Source organism: Oratosquilla oratoria, chromosome 29 (assembly GCF_046742065.1).
Source record: "Oratosquilla oratoria isolate Oo_2021 chromosome 29, ASM4674206v1, whole genome shotgun sequence".
Lineage (NCBI taxonomy): Eukaryota > Metazoa > Arthropoda > Malacostraca > Stomatopoda > Squillidae > Oratosquilla > Oratosquilla oratoria.
This window is the reverse complement of record NC_134805.1, coordinates 43,826,974-43,844,473: the sequence shown is the minus strand read 5'-3', so window position 1 is coordinate 43,844,473 and position 17,500 is coordinate 43,826,974. Positions and strand designations below refer to the sequence as shown.

Genomic DNA, 17,500 nt, shown 5'->3' with positions numbered 1-17,500 from the left:
ATCTGGAGCCCCTAAAAATCATTTAAGAGAAGCCCACGGCATAACACTAGTAAGAGAGACACTAGAGAAAAACACCGAGATTTTGGATTTATGTACTGACGATAGACGCCTCCCAATTTTAGAAGCGTTGTATATTAAAGAGTTGAGCCCAAACCTAAATGTACAAGCAGAAGACCTCAAAGCCCTTCCAAGCATGAGACAAACCGTTACAAATAAAAACATGAGACATAACACCACAAACGCCAATACGAGACAAAACGCCACTCGTCCAACTACGAGACAAAACGCCACATTCCGCCACAACACAAACCCGGAGGCTCCCCAGCGCACGTGACATTTCGTCCCTGCCCGTAATACCAGGTGACCTCCCCCAGTGATTAGCAAGTATAGTAACTCTAGTATAAAACTTAGATCTTTACTAGAATCTTTGGATTAATTCTTATCCCTATAGCTACTGAAGAAGGGTCTTGAACCCGAAATCGCGATCTAGCTAATATGACTACATACAGCCAAGTCATAAATTTCCTTCCTAAGGAAAACAAATCCTTAATAAGGTATATGGAAAATACCATTAAGAAAATTATTAATGCACAACTAGCCATCACTTTTAATGAAACATATATATATATATATATATATATATATATATATATATACATAAATCGTCACAAACAAACATACAAAAGTTGCTGTGAAGGGTGACCATTCTCAAAGCCTCTTTTGCAGCATTTCTGCAAGCAATCCCCCTCAAAAAAAAAAAAAAAAAAAAAAAAAAAAAAAACGCAAAGAGGTCCCTTCTTCGTCCTTTTAGGCAAAGTCTTGTCCAATCCTAGAGTATTCCTTCGGTATGCGGAGAACACGTTTTCGTCCTGAAACCGAAAACGTTTATCTTGAAACGGGAAACGTTTCTCTTGGAACAAAAAAGTTGGTCTTGAAAAATAAAAACCTAATATTGATTTTTTTTCTTTTGAAACAGAAAAAACATTTATCTTGAACAAGAAAATGTTTACCGAAGCTCAAACGAGGAAAATTAAAAGAATACATCAGAATGAAATAGAATAGAATAGAGTAAATAGAGAGAGATAAAATCAGATAATATTAAGTAATAATGTATGTAACTGATCTGATGAAGACTAAATAAAACTAATATAAAACCAAAATATATATGAACACACACACACACACACACACACACACACACACACACACACGCATAATATATATATATATATATATATATATATATATATATATATATATATATATATATATATACTTTGTGTGTGTGTGTGTTGAAATGCTGTGTTTTTAACATGTTTAAATAAACAGGCTATAGTTGGGTTAAGGGTATCATTTTAACTGAAGACTTTCTTCTGGTGTTCTCAAAAAATGTAATATGTGTGGTCATGTTAAGGGGTTATTCCCTATTTCCCTTTCTCCCTCTTTTTCTTCTCTTCCTTATTATTCTTGTTCTCTTTTATTCCCTTTTTTTCTCTTTTTAATTTTTTTCTTGAACTCATCGTTTTATACTTTTCTCATTTGATACTTGGTTTCTCCTTTTTCCCATTTCCTCTTTCTCCTTCTCTCTCATTCTTCTGTTAATATTTCTTTTCTTCCCCAAACCCTGGCTTTTCTCTCTGCCCTCTTGTTTTCTCCTCTTTCTTCTCCTTTTCTCTTAGTTTATTTCCACTTTGCTTATGTACTTGGTCTTCCATCTCAGTTTTGTAAGTGACACTCCTTGGAATTTCAAGACAGAATTGAATAAACTTCTGTGCGAAATGTAACACCTCTCCTTCCTCCTCTTCTGCTTCTCTCTCTCTCTCTCTCTCTCTCTCTCTCTCTCTCTCTCTCTCTCTTTCTATTTCTGTCTCTCTATTTCTCTTTTGAAACAACGGTTAGCCACACTCCATTGCAACAACTCTCTCTTGCTCCTTATCTGTTCATGCTATGTATCTGTCTGCATTTATGTATATATGTATGTATGTGTGTGTTAATGCGTGTGTGTTTGTGTGTATGTATATGTATGTGTGTGTTAATGTGTGTGTTTGTGTGTATGTATATGTATGTGTGTGTTAATGTGTGTGTGTTTGTTTGTATCTATATATGTCTATTGTATGTCTGTGTATGCATGTGTGTGTGTATGTGTGTAAGTGTGTGTATGTGTGTGTGTGTTTTACACAAATAGAAATAACTTAAGTGATATACCCATGAGTGACACTTCCTTTAGATTTCTCCTCTCCTTGTTTGTTTCATATGATTCTCATTTCGCCCGAGCACATATTCTTGGTGCCGGGGGGCGAAAATGTTTAATCCCACTCTCGCGTCAGAGTATATCTTCTCTTCCCATTGAAGTCGAGGCTTTAAATTGTCTTCTTCTCTCTCCTCGTCTGTTAGAATCGTATTGTTATCTCTTGTACCAGAAATTCCATTTCGTTAATGTCCTTTGCGGTCTTCAGGTTTCCATGTAGGTCAGTTTCCGAGAGGGAAAAAATTGCTCGCGTTACAACACCTGTAGGACGAAAAGTTTGCCTATGTTGACAAGAATTTTTTTTTTATAGATTTGTTACACTTCGTAGATGGGCAGACCCTAACTGGTAGCGTCCTGTATGTAGTCACAGCCGCTGAATTTTTTTTTTATTAATTGTCCCGAACAAGATGTTGATTAAATGGGCCACTTGGAAGGAGATTCTCTCATTCACAAGACATATTGAAGATGACATCATAATGACGATTCACAATTTTCTAACTGATTTGTTCAACACTAACAAGGTGATATCCTTCTAGAGGAAGTCTGTATAAGAATCTAGAAAGGACATAAAGATACAATAGAGTAGTTATATTAGAAGTTTTTCGGTGTTAGATTTTGAAAGTTACGTGGCTTCATAAAGTAGATTGATTAGTGAAGAGAAACGTGGAATTAATGTAAACAAGATAAATGTTACATGAAATTAGATTAAATTCACATAATTATGAAGGGGAAGGGTTGTAAGGACACGAATCACAATACTGGAGGGAGAGAGAGAGAGAGAGAGAGAGAGAGAGAGAGAGAGAGAGAGAGAGAGAGAGAGAGAGAGAGAGAGGGAGAGGGCTTGGGGACAATTACTCACGGTATGGAACGGAGGAACTGATGACTCATAACGTGACAATACGAGGTCATAGTTCGGAGGGAAGAAGTCATGACATCAGCGCGAAGAGGAAGACTCAGGAGACCTTGAAATTGTATATTCATGCCGAGGTTGCTATGTATAATGCAAGGGCCCTCGAGAACTACGGACCTCCAGCAGGGTTCTCTTCTTCTCTTTCGGAGGCAGTTGTCCATGCAGCCGCGATCACGTGATCATTTCTCATATGTTGTTTCAGTGGAGGGCTCTTAAGAACTTGTTCAGGACAGAGGGGAGAAGAAGTTGGTGAGGAACCTACGTCAGGAGGCGCTTAACTGCGGCCGAAGCATTGGGGCGGAGGTTACACAGTTCCTGCTGGGAATCGGATAAATATTCGGGATTTAAACCCACAATTACGTAAATGTGAGACCAGCGCGCTTATGATCCTTCATAACAACTTTACTAAACTTATTATCTTTTTTCTTTGACAAATGACAAAATTTGACCTCTCGTTTTCGTTTGTTAAATCTTGTGATTTCATAATATGCTCTGACTCTTCCTGAGGGTTGGAAACAAGAAAGAAAGGATTCTTAATCACCTTGCATATATGTTTAAGATATATACTTACCAAAATATAAATTATTCTATAACTTCCATCTGCAGTCAGTCTCAATCTAACGAAGCGTCTCTTAATGTCTTCCTCCAACAAATTATTTCATTATGGTTCATCTTTAACTTTGAAAACTTAAGAAATGCTGGGAATATGTGATGACCTAAATTACTTAATTCCACAAAAAGAAAAAAGAAAGAAAAAAAAATCCAAGGCAGGAGAGTAAATAGTTTTGAAATTTTGGATAAAAGATTTGGTTTCATGAAATGTTTAAACCAGTTTAAGATTTTTGGTCTTTGAAGTAATGTAAAACGTATTCTCCAGTATCTGGACACATACATGTATACTTGTAAGTACATGTATATGCATATATGTATATGTATATATGTATGTATATGTATACGTATTTGTATAGCTGTCTGTGCATATGTTTGTATGCGAATGTCATAGAGATTAAACAATCTGAAGATGAGGATCTATGCATACAACATGAAGACCCTCTCAAAAGATTACAGACTTGAGAGTTTGATGGAATATCTGAAGAACATCTGCTGGGATATCGTGGCATTAAGGGAAGTCTGAAGTTAGATAGAGAATCTGATGCAGCTGCAAGACAGTCACCATTTGTTCTTCTATGAAAATAAAGAGAAGGAAAGGGCCATTGGATCAGGATTCTTGATGAGTTGATTACAGGTAACAGTGGCATATACCTCGTGGTCACCGAAGATAGAAACACCAGTTAACGTGGAGAAATGTAACTACATTGTGTTGACGTGCCGTTTGGGGGAGCCTCGTTGTAATTCATCTTATTCTGGTTAGGGCCAAATGATTTGATTTAACGTGGAGAAGGCTGCATCCCTTAAGTGATTAATTCTAACGTCAAACTATTCTATTCAGTTGAAAGAAGCTTTGAGTCCTACAGAGGGCACCCCGCTCATAAATAAAATCCTTTGGCGGCAAGGATAGAATTGTTTGCTGGTCCGCTTAGTTTTAGTCTGCCCCGTTATGGACTACAAGGTCTCCTCCGGCTGACGGACTTGTCTGGTGCTTGAGTCAGCCGCCTAGACGCCGCCAGCCTCCCCCCAAAGCCCCCAGCCCCCGACCCTGAGCCCCCACCCCTCCCCACCACTGTATATACAGTCTCCATCTCTGCCTCTCCCTCCACCAACTCTAATAACATCGCCTCCACCACTCCACCTCCATCTCCAGCTCCATCTCCACCACCAGCTCCATCTCCACCACCAGCTCCATCTCCACTTCCAAGTCCTCCGTCTCCGCCTCCACCTCCACATCCACCACCAACTTTATCTCAACTTCCAACTCCTTCATCTCCACTTCTCCTACCATTTCCGCCTCACTTCAACTCCTCCACTTCAGCATCCACCTCCATTATCTCCATTACTACATCTCTACCACCACTACCACCATCACCATGACCCCTACACCAACCTCTGTTACTCCTTTCTCCACCCAAGCCATGACTGCATGCTTTTGTTATCTCCACCCCTACCACCACAACCCAAAATCACACACCATCCACTACCACCACCAATCAAATCCCCACCCTAATCACCACCACCACATCACCACCACCACCACCATCATCCTTAACATCATCACCATCAATCCGACCCCTACCACCACCACCACCACCACCACCACCACCACCACCAAACCGACCACCACCCTAATCACCACCACCCCTACCACCACCACCACTGACCGCCAAGTTCTCAATGGTTGTGCCAGTTGCCAGGGGAAACGAGAGTTTAGCGAGCGGCGACCGTCTGGTTCCCAGATGCAGCGGAGGAGGTCTCCTGTGCTCCGCTTGGCTCGACTCCTCCGTAAGAGGTTAAGAGGCGCCAGCCCCCAACGCAGATCCCACCACGGTATTTGGAGGCGGGGGGAGGGGGGTCTTTGGTATGGGAGGAGGGTCTTCGGTATGCGGGGTCTTTGGGATGGAGGCTCTGGTATGGGGGTCTTTGTTAGCTGTGGGGGTGTTCTCCGGTATGGGATGTTAGGGATGGAGGTCTTCGGTATGGGGGTTCTCCAGTATAAGGGAGAGGTCTTCGGTATGGGGGGGTCTTTGGAATGGATTCTCTGGTATGGGGGTCTTTGTGTATGGGGTGTCCTCCGTATGGGGTTTTTGGAATGGGGGTCTACGGTATGGGGGCGTTCTCCGGTATGGGGGGGGGGTCCTCTGGGTTTTATGGGGTGGGTTATCTGGTATGGGTAAGTCTTCGGTATGGGAGAGGTCTCCGGTATGGGGGGTTTGGGGCGGGGGTCTTCGATATGGGGTCTAATGGAGTAGAGGCTTAGAGAGCCTCCGTGGAAGTAATGGGGTGCGATGGGGGTTCTCCCTGCCCCACGTTATGGGGTGAAGGGTAATGATGGGGTGGGTGATGTCTCTGTGTCGCATATTATGGGGATCACATATATGGGGGTAAGGATGGGGGTTCTGTGTCCTATGTTATAGGGCTACTTGTAATAGGGGGAGGTATGTGCCGTATGTAATGGGGTTACGTATCGTAATGGGGTTGACAGGGTTACATTGTGTCGTATGTTATGGGGAGTAATGGGGATCTGGATTCTTGGCCTGTGTGTCAGATGTTCTTTGTGTCATATGAGTGTTCCTGTGTCATAAAAGAATCCCCGTGTCATATGCAGTGTCGAGGTCTGTAGAAAGACCGTAGTTAAAGGGACCTCCTGTGTCATAAGCAGTGGATGGCTGTGTCATATGGAAAGGGCCTCGGTTTGTGTCATACAGTGTTGCCTTGGCAAAGTGTCATATGCAGTAAAGTTCTGTGTCAAGGCCATTGTGTCATGAGGATAAGCGATGACTGTTCGATTTACGTGACACCGTGTCGTTTGGGTTCCAGTCTGCGTGTCATATGACACGTAGGCACAATTCATTAGTGGCTTTGATCCCTGTGTCACATATAGTATTGATAAATAAATCATTATCAATATCCACATATATCAAGATTAACGAGAGAAGGTCTGACCAGTTATTCACCTCACAGGGCGTGTGTGACGTCATATGGTGCCCAAGCACTCAAAAAAAAAAGAAAAAAAAAGAAAAAAAAAAAGAATCAAGAAGTCTCCTTTGAGTGTTGTGAAACCATACCCTTTTAGCAACATAGACCCATACTGAATCAAATCTAATACATGACTGATTGTGTTCGAGTTAGGATCTGCATGACTGCATGCTTTTGTTATCTCATGTATGAGTTCCTGAAGTTTCTTGCTTATTCAGCGCGCGTCAAGCTGAAGTCTGAAATTGTCTCCATATCCACTTGCGTTGTCGAGGGTCCGTTGATGGGCCCCGACGAGCCTGTATGCATAATATGCATTGGATGAATCGAGATTCTCTCTCTCTCTCTCTCTCTCTCTCTCTCTCTCTCTCTCGCTCTCTCTCTCTCTCTCTTTCTTTGTTTCTGTCTCTCGCTCTCTTTGTTTCTGTTTCTCGCTCTCTTCCTTTCTCTTTCTCTCTATCTGATTCTATCTCTGTCTCTCTTTTTGTCTGTCTCTGTCTCTCTCTCTCTCTCTCTCTCTCTCTCTCTCTCTCTCTCTCTCTCTCTCTCTCTCTCTCTCTCTCTCTCTCTCTCTCTCTCTCCTCGCAAAACTGTCCGCAAGGATTGGAAGGCTAGTAAACTCCTGTCCACAACAAAGATTCTCTTTTCCTTAATCTCTCTTTTCCTCTCTCTCTTCTTTTCTCCCTTCTTCTTCCTATCTCTTTTTTCCATCTCTCTTTCACCCTATCTCTCTTTCTGTGCTATTCCGTGTTTCCCTCTCCCCGCCCTGTGATTCTCTCTCTCTCTATCTCTCTCTCTCTCTCTCTCTCTCTCTCTCTCTCTCTCTCTCACACACACACACACACACACACACACACACACACACACACACACACACACACACACACACACACACACACATTAATGTACAATATCCTTTCAAATCTTTATAAGGAAGGATATGATATCATTACTCAAACTGATATCGACAAGTTTAACTTTCTCGTGACCAAAAACAGAACTTGGTTAAGAAGCTTAGTTAAGAAACTTGGTACACAGAATAAGAAGCTTTTAGAATATTTTCTCTAATTTGATCAAAGGAGAACTCGGGCCTAATCCTAGAGTTCACTTTAGATGAAAGCCACACTAGCAATTCATAGCGTGTGAGCAAGGAACCACCCCCTGTGATATTACTCCCCCTCATGCTCTTACACTTTCCCCCCCTCTCCTTTGGTGCAGCAGATTTGCCTGGGAGTGGGGAAAGGGGGGGAGGGTGGAAAAGGGGCGAGGAGGGGGAAGGGTGAAGGAGGAGGGAGTAAAGGGGAGAAGAGGGGGAAAAGGGTGAGGAGGGAGTAAAGGGGAAGGAGGGTGAGGAGGAGGTTAAAGGGGAGGCTATCCGCAAGGGGAGCTAAAGACAGGAAGTTCCTCATCATTATGTTGGTCATGTGGAGAGCCAGCCAAGACTCACCACGTACTCTTGGTTCTTCAGGGAGTTTTCGTGACTGGAAGTTTGGTTTTCTTCCTATATGGTCTTAAACTCCCCCTCTCTCTCTCTTTCTCTCTCTCTGTCTGTTTATCTATCCATCTATATAATCTCTCTTTATCTTTTGTATGTCTTTCGTCTTGCTTCTCCTTTATCTCTCTTATCTCTCTCTGTCTCTCTCTCTCTCTCTCTCTCTCTCTCTCTCTCTCTCTCTCTTATCTTGGTCTGTCTATCTTCATCTTTTATATATCTTTGGTCTCATTTTCCCTTTATCTCTCTTTTTTCTTCTCTGTGTCTCCTCATCTGTTTCTTATTTTTCAATTTATTTATTTGTCTATCACAAAATATTTTGTGTTTCATTATTTCGGCACTTCATCATACGTAAATTCAGCATACGTAACTTCAGCATCTCTGGCGTTGGTCAGAACAAAATATATGGACGCTGTGATTGTCATAAAGCGCGTTTTAGTCGTTTTTATTTATTCATTTTGGTCCAGCTGCCTCGCATTTTGTGATGGTTTTTCATTCAGTGAATATAACTTATTTTTGTTATAGAACGCTACATTAATAGTTTGTTTATGTAATAAAATTGGGATTCTCTGTTGTTTTTACAGGCTGTGCATCGAAAATTCATCTCTAAAAAATAAAGAAAAAGAAATATATGTATATATATTTTTTAAAGACCATCAGCTTGGAAGCTATGAAACATATCACAAACCAAAACGAACACAAGTGAAGAGTGAAATAATGTGAAAAAAGAAGAGGAGAAAAAAAAATGGCTGCGTTGAAAAGAGAACAATGTCATATGATTTCGACCATGATAAGCCGCGTTAACAGTACTCGAGATGATGATAGACCCAACTTAAGTCCTCTCCAATGTTGAAAAAGTCTTGCAGGTCGCCGTCGACATGTCAATGAAGCGTCGCTCTTACTACACTGGGGCCCAAGGTCGACTCTCCCGTTCGTAACAACCCAGAAGTCGCCCTTGTCGACACGCCACTCAGACACTCAGACACAGAGTCCACACCCCAGGACAACAAGACCCATCATGACCTTAGTTTCTTCGCCTTTGTCAGCCTTTGTCACTCTGTCGTCTCCTTTCTCACCCTCAGCCCAGAAAGTATCTCCTTTCTATTTCTCTCAGCGCCGTTTGCACTCACTTCAGAGGCAAAAAGAAGAAGAAGAAGAAGAACAACAACAACTGGGTCGAGAGAAGCAGCACAAAACACGCCTCTGTCTCACGGACAAGGACCAACAGCGAATCATAAGTCACGCCTCAACCCAGAAGGTCCCTTCTTTCTTCTACTCTCAACGCCGTTTGCGTCCACTTCAGAGGCAAAAAGAAGAAGAAGAAGAAGAACAACAACAACTGGGTCGAGAAAAGCAGCACAAAACACGCCTCTGTCTCACGGACAAGGACCAACAGCGAATCATAAGTCACGCCTCAACCCAGAAGGTCCCTTCTTTCTTCTACTCTCAACGCCGTTTGCGTCCACTTCAGAGGCAAAAAGAACAACAACCAAATCGACTTAATCAAGAGAAGCGCCACAAGACCTGCCTCTGTTTCACGTACAAGGACCAACAGGAAATCATAAGTCACGGAACCGGGAGGAAAACCTTCCGATCGGCCCGGGTCCATGGACGCTGGAACATGGCGGGAGTGGCCACGACGCTTCTACTGGTTCTGGCCGCTTCGATTCCACAAGGGTGAGTAGTGCCAACTCTCTCATGTTGTACAGTTAACCCATTTGCTCCATTTCATGAAACTGGTATTCATTCTTCCCGCCGCCTCGCGATTTTATTCAAGTGAGAGGAAGATCGCCACGTATTAGTCTATCTGCCCCCAGGCAATTCTATTGAGTTGAGGAAAATGATTGCAACGACTAGGTTTAACTATATAAATGTGATTTAGGCTAGTGCCAGGCTTTCTTTTTTATTTTTATTTTGTTATTATTATTATTATTATTACAATTATTATTATCATTATTATTATTATTATTATTATTATTATTATTATTATCATTATCATTATTGTTATCATTATCATTATTATCATTACTATTATCATTGCAGTAGAACCCCGTTATAACGGCACGCTTGGGACCGTGACTGTTCCGAGTAAGAAGAAATTTTGTTTTTGTGAGGCTTACTCTTAGCGATGTCCGAGAATTCGTGCTACATCTAAGTCTAAATAAAAATATTCTTCTAAAAAAAACGCTGTGGAAGTCAGGGACAGGTGGTATTACGGTGACACTTTGTTCTAAAAATATTCTTGAAAAGCGCTTGGGTAAGTCGGGGTCAGGTGGTATTCTTCTTCTTCTTCTTCGCGTTCCTCTTCTTCTTCTTCTTCACGTTCCTCCTCTTCTTCGCGTTCTTCTTCTTCGCGTTCGTATTCTTCTTCTTCTTCTTCTTCTTCTCCTCATTCTTCTTCTTCTTCTTTTTCTTCTTCGCGTTCTTCTTCTTCTTCTTCCTCGCATTCTTCTTCGCGTTCTTCTTCGCATTCTTCTTCTTCGCGTTCTTCTTTGCGTTCTTCTCGCGTTCTTTGCGTTCATCTTCGTGTTCTTCCTCGCGTTCTTCTTCGCGTTCTTCGCATTCTACTTCGTGTTCTTCTTCGCGTTCTTCTTCCTCGCGTTCTTCTTCGCGTTCTTCTTCGCGTTCTTCTTCGTGCTGGGGATCCCGTGTTGGGGTTCCGCCCCGAGGCCGAGGCCGAAGGGGAAAACGAGGGATTAGAGCGCGGAAAGCTGCGGCCGTAGGCCGCTGTTTGCGCAGCCAAGCCCCCGGCGAAGCCGGAGAGGGCGAAGCCCGCGGCTTGTACATTTACAATAATTGAATATGAAATACATGACAAATAATGTAGAAAATAAGTAACAAGTGATAAAATATACAATACTAGAGGGCATTACTGAACCATTTGTTCACTAATTCAATACTCACAAAGTACATTTGTAGGTGAAGTACAGTAGGTGTGACATTGTACATCTATACTGTACACTGTACAGTATAGGCTACATCTACATCCAGGTACACAATGGGAAATTTTGGGTACAGTATCCCGCATAGTCAGTGTCGGTACAGTAAAATGTTAATCAATAAATGAAGGCATGGATATTCACTTCCTTTTTCTATTTGTTTTGTGCTTTGTATTTTTTCTTGTATTCTGGTTTTATGCGCTTACAAACTAAGCCAACTTCACTGGGGTCTTACTCGGGGCTTACTGGTGGCACTGGAGGGCCATCTGTATCCTCACCCAGGACCATTGCCACACCAGAGGTAGAGAGCTGGATTACTGGTGAAAAGGTCCTCGGTCGAAAACGTCCTTGGGTCTGCAAAAACGTTCCTGGGTCTACAGAAACGTTCCTGGGTATGCAAAAACGTTCATGGGTCTGCAAAAACGTTCCTGGGTCTGAAAAAACGCTCCCGAGTCTGCAAAAACGTTCTCGGGTCATAACGTCCTCGCTTTTTGGTTCCGAGTGGGAAACTTGGCCGACGTTTTTCAACAGGCAGGTATGGGCTGACCATGGAGGTCAAACAATAACATATCGAATAATGTATATATTTGGTTCTACAATGTTTATCAAAATCATATCAAGAAGAAAAATCAAGTACACAAAATAATAAAAACACAAAAATTAGCACAGTTTTGCACATTACAGTGTTTGTCAAGTCGCACTTGTATTTTTATTAGAAAAAATTAACATATTAACAACTCTTTATTTTACACATCTTTTTATACAATTATTAATATCGGATACACTTTGCAATTTAAGGCAATACATGTATATTAATAAAACAACATGAAATAAGATATACCTTACCTTACCGTCGTGCCATATCCTCTTGGACTTCGGCAACCATGGAGCGCCACCGTTCACGGTCCCTAGTTACTTGTAACATCTGTGCTGGTTTGAGTTGTTTTCCCGTCGCCCTCATCAGCCCGTCCATATACTTCTCCCTCTGCTTTCCTCTTGCTCTCCTTCCCTCCACCATTCCCGTCATCACCACCTCTTCCAACCCTTCCTTCCTCATTATATGTCCTAAGAATCGCAACTGTCTTTTCCTTATTGTTGTCATCAATTCCCTAAATAAGATATACATTTGGTTAAATAATTTGGTATTTCTATTAACCGATAAATAATCTCTTCAGGCTCACCAGGTAGCTACGGGGAACGGCATAGCGAGGGTATCCATTCGGTACCATCCATTCCAGTCAGTGTCATGGCATGCATGATATAATGAAATGCATGAGATGAGGCGGCCCCCTAATTAGCCCGTCGTCCGCAATTAGACCGAGGACGTTTTGGTGCGAGGACGATTTGGTTGCCCGAACCCGAGGACGTTTTTGACAGAGGACGTTTTAACTGGACACCCATGGCTGGGCTGGTTAGAGGTAGAGGCCCTCTTTGCAGCCCTTGAGAACATGATCCGGATGTCTGACTGCTTAGATGACTTTCTACGGGCATCCATAATCTGATTCTTGAGCCTGTTGGGATACAACATCCTGGGATGTGAGATACTGCTGGCGTTCTGTAAATTTGATTGCAGTGTTGAATACTGCCAAACCCTCATTCCATGACACTGGGGGATCAACTTCTTCCTCCTCACTCTCCTCTTCATCATTTTCCTGACCTCGTCGTTTGACTACAGCAATTAGGTCATCAGTATCCAATGTGTGAGTGATAGGAACATCATAGTGGACCTCAGTCCACTCCTCAAATTCTTCGGCCTCCACATTAATCTTGACACTTGACTCGATCATATCTTTTATTGTTTTTTTTTCCCACAGATTCTGAGCCACTGCGAACCCTTCAAACTCTCTCCATCAAACTGGTCGTTTGACGCAGTGTGGAAGCCATAACTTGCGCCAGTCACGATTCAAGGTCTTGCTCTTTACATTTTTTCCATGTATCCGATGCAAAGTATATGGCATCCTTCACAGTAAATTTCTTCTGCAGTCATAATATCACAGTCAGCGTTTAGGACTAGCCTCATGAAGTCTTTTCTGTAATTCATATTGAGATTTTGGATCACCCCCCAATGCATGGGCTGGAACACGCTGGTAACATTAAGGTGTAGAATTGTAAAGATGTTCCCAAAGACGAGTTCTTCTGTTGGGGGATGGGCTCTGCAATTATCGAGGAACAACACCAAATTTGTATCTTCCGGTAGGCCTAATATTTTCAAGTTTTCCTTGACAGCAGGAACAACAATGTGGAAAAACCACTCCTTGAAAATATCACAGGTTATTCATGCGTTACTGTGATTATCATAGTGAACTGGGAGATGTGCATCATACTTTAAACACCTTGGATTCATGAACTTGGCACAACACAAAAGGGTGATGCGGTTTTTATTTTGTTTAAAACCTGGGGCTACTCTTTCATTTCCACAAGCCAATGTAGATCGTGGCAAACAACACCACAGTAGGCCAGTCTCATCGGCATTATAAATTTGGTCTGGTGTCAGATTATACTTAGTGACAGTTTCCTGAAATGTGATCTTGTAGGCTTCAGCAAATTCAACATTGGAGATTTTCTGCTCACCACTCGCATCTAGTACACAAATTCGATGCCTCAGGTTAAATCTAGAAAGCCAACCAGAAGAGAATACGCATGGATCTATTATCTCCAATTTGTTAAAAATTTCTTTGGCTTTTTCAATTACAAGTGAACGTTTCTGCTTAAACCATTCATAAAGAACTCGGTCCAGCTCCTCCAACATGTGCCGTTAATATGGAGCTGCCGTTACTATGGACACCGTTATAAAGAGGTTCTACTGTATTATTGTTATTATCATTATTATTAATATTATTATTGTTATTATTATTATTATTATTATTATTATTATTATTATTATTATTGTTATTATTGTTATCATCATCATCATCATCATCATCATCATCATCATCATCATCATCATCATCATCATCATCATCATCATCATCATCATCATCATCATCATCATCATCATCATCATCATCATCATTGCTATTATCATTATTATTATTATTATTAGCATTATTTTATCATTATTATTACTACTATCATCATCATCATCATCATCATCATCATCATCATCATCATCATCATCATCATCATCATCATCATCATCATCATCATCATCATCATCATCATCATCATCATCATCATCATCATTAATTATTGTTAATACATATTTTCTTTTGACTGGATGTTTTTTTTTTTTGTTTACAAAGATAAAATGGATTAATTCTTACTCCCTCACCAAGAGGCTTACATTTATATTCTATTGTGTCCTCCAACCCAGTATCATCATTATAAATAGTTTTGGCCAATGCTAAGCGAGCTTAATGGCCGTCGCAGTATTGTGTGTGTGTCTGTGTGTGTGTACTTATGTGTGTGCGTATGCACGCATGCATGCATATGTGTGTGTATGTGGGCACGCGAGTGCAAGCGTGTATATGTTTCTTTGTGCGTGTCTATATATATATATATATATATATATATATATATATATATATATGTGTGTGTGTGTGTGTGTGTGTGTGTGTGTGTGTGTGCATGTGCTCGTGTGTCCAGTTAAATGAAACGAGAGAGATAGAGAGAGAGAGAGAGAGAGAGAGAGAGAGAGAGAGAGAGAGAGAGAGAGAGAAGGATTCTGCTTTGCATTCATAATGAAAGATATAGTCTGCTTATTTCCGGATGCTTGTATCCCAGAATGAATTCTCCATCCATGGAATTGTATAAACATGTATTCTAATCCATCTGATCCTTCTGATCCTTTGCTTATAGGACTAGAGCCGCTTTCCACATAATAGCCTTAGTTTTCCATCCTGAGCCTTTGTATAACTCTCTTATGTATGCAGATTTTGTCTATTTTATGTGAATATTGTTGGATCTAGACATTGCGTTTGACATACCAGCACGTGTTCCTGCAAATTTGGTTGAAATTTACCTGAACGTTAACTATATTTGTTTTAATGCTTGATGCTGTGTTCCCATGTGTGAATACTTTTTTTTGTGTGTGTGTGTGTGGGGGGGGTGATCTCTTAATTACCACCAGCAGTTTACCAGCGCTTCTGTCCTTAGGAAATATGATTCGTCCAGAAACAGAGGGGACTCCTCGCCCACTTTTCCTGGTTTCTATACATCCGTGAAGGATGCCCTTCTGTTTCTGGATGACACATATGTGCCTCGTTAGAAGATTATCATGCTATGGCCAATTATAGTTTGGACAAAAACCTGTTTCTGTCTGTATGTGTGTGTGCGTGCGTGTGTGTGTGTGTGTGTGTGTGTGTGTGTGTGTGTGTGTGTGTGTGTGTGTGTGTGTGCGTGTGTGTGTGTGTGTGTGTGTGTGTATGTGCGTGCGTGTGTGTGTGTGTGTGTGTGTGTGTGTGTGTGTGTGTGTGTGTGTGTGTGTGTCTATGTACAGGGCGTCCAAAAGTATGTCCTCATTAGAAAAATGTACAGGGAACCTATTGCGGTTTTTTATTCAGTTAATTTCTTTCTACTCTAGTTAACTAATTGACCATAACATACCAATCATAGAAAATATATAAAACTAATTAATCAATCAAATTCAAATGCAAACTATAGGACACCTTTTATATGTATGATCGAACTGTTATGTTTATATGTTTATTCTCATTTGATAATATTTACTTTGTATAATGATTTGTTCGCGATAGTCATCCCATATTTGCGGAACTTACTCATTTTTACGCAGAATAGAATCACATAAGGACACCAAGAATTAGAATAAAATTCTCCATTATTGGTGAGGGGACGGAGAGGGGGGGTCGCCGATTAAGTGAAGCGGCCTTGCTGTGGATATGCTATGTCTTGCTGCATTGCTTCTGAGAGCAGTGAGCGAGATGCAGGGATGACCCATCATCCACGAGGAGCCAAGATAAGAGGGAGGGAGGTGGGGGGATGAGAGTGGAGTGGGTGGGGATGAAATGGGTAGGAATGGATATATGCCTTTTGAGTTTGGCTACCTCCCTTGTAAGGTGGAAAAAATGAGAAAGATTATCCTTGTGATTTGATTTACTTGTTCTTTGAAAGCCAGATTTTTAGTTTATTGATAATTAGGAATGTGTTACAGTGACGTTTATTTCCATAACCGAACCTAACCTAAATTAATCTAATCAAACATTACGAAGTGGCCGTTGGCGGTTACATTGGGGATGCGGCTCTACGGAAAGAGTGGAACGAGGCGGTAGGCCCTGTTCATACTAGCGGTTTGAACCGCGCTGAAACCGTGGTGGTACCACATTGTTAAAGAAAAACTGCGCGGTTGTGTGTGAACGACTCCATTGATTTACATTGTAAATGAACCAACGCGTTTGAAACCGCTAATGTGAACGAGGGAGTAAAGGGATTGATGTACGTTCAGAAGAGTTCTAGAAGTATCTAAAATATCTGGGTAATGTGACCTAACTAAACTAGATATGACCTAACCTAGACGCATCGTAACTTAACATCATCTCACCCAACCTAACCTAACCTTACCTGACCTAACCTGACCTTACCTAAACTAACCTAACCTAACCTCACCTAAACCAAGGTAATCAAACCTCACCTCACCTCACCTTAGCTCACTTAATCTAACTTAATCTAACCTGATCTAACCTATCCTATTCTAACCCAACAAAACCCCACCTTACTCAACCCAACTCTACTCAAACCCACCTAACCCAACCTAAGCTAACCCAACCCAACCCACTCAACCCCAATCCAACCCAACCTCAACCCAACCTCAACCTAACCCCGCCCCAATCCAGCCCAAGCCCTACCCGACCCAAACTCCACCCCATCCAACCCAACCCAACCCAACCCAACGCAATCCAACCTAACGCAATCCAAGCCAACCCAACCCAACCCAAGCCAACCCATCCCAACCCAACCCAACCCAACCCAACCCAACCCAACCCAACCCAACCCAACCCAACCCAACCCAACCCAACCAAACCCAACCTAATCCAACTCAACCCAATCCCACCCAATCCCACCCTTACCTAATCCCAACCCACCCTAACCCAGCCCCAACCCCACCCAATTCAACCTAACCTAACTTAACCTAACCTAACCTAACCTGACCACGGAATCAATACTGGAGAGGAGACAGAGACGGGCGTGGAGAGGACTAGCTATCAGCCAAGGGCAGACTCTAGCCAGATGTACACAATACGATCACAATTCTCCAGAAGACCAAAGCGAAATGAAACAGAAAATTGTCTACTAGGCGGAACAACCACGAAAGCCACGGACTCTCTTTCTCTCTCTCTCTCTCTCTCTCTTTCTCTCTCTCTTTCTCT

The 17,500-nt window shown here is 41.8% G+C and overlaps 1 protein-coding gene across 2 annotated transcripts in view; it reads left to right on the top strand.

Annotated features, from left to right (window-relative positions):
- The window catches only part of LOC143040758 (glycine receptor subunit alpha-2-like), a 306,682-nt gene that overhangs the window by 41,427 nt on the left and 247,755 nt on the right, over nt 1-17,500 (top strand). For both annotated transcript variants that reach the window (XM_076212162.1, XM_076212161.1), the window contains exon 2: nt 8,823-9,915. In XM_076212162.1, the coding sequence (XP_076068277.1) occupies nt 9,257-9,915 (659 nt within the window). In that variant the 5' untranslated portion in view covers nt 8,823-9,256. The remainder of the gene's footprint in view (nt 1-8,822; nt 9,916-17,500) is intronic.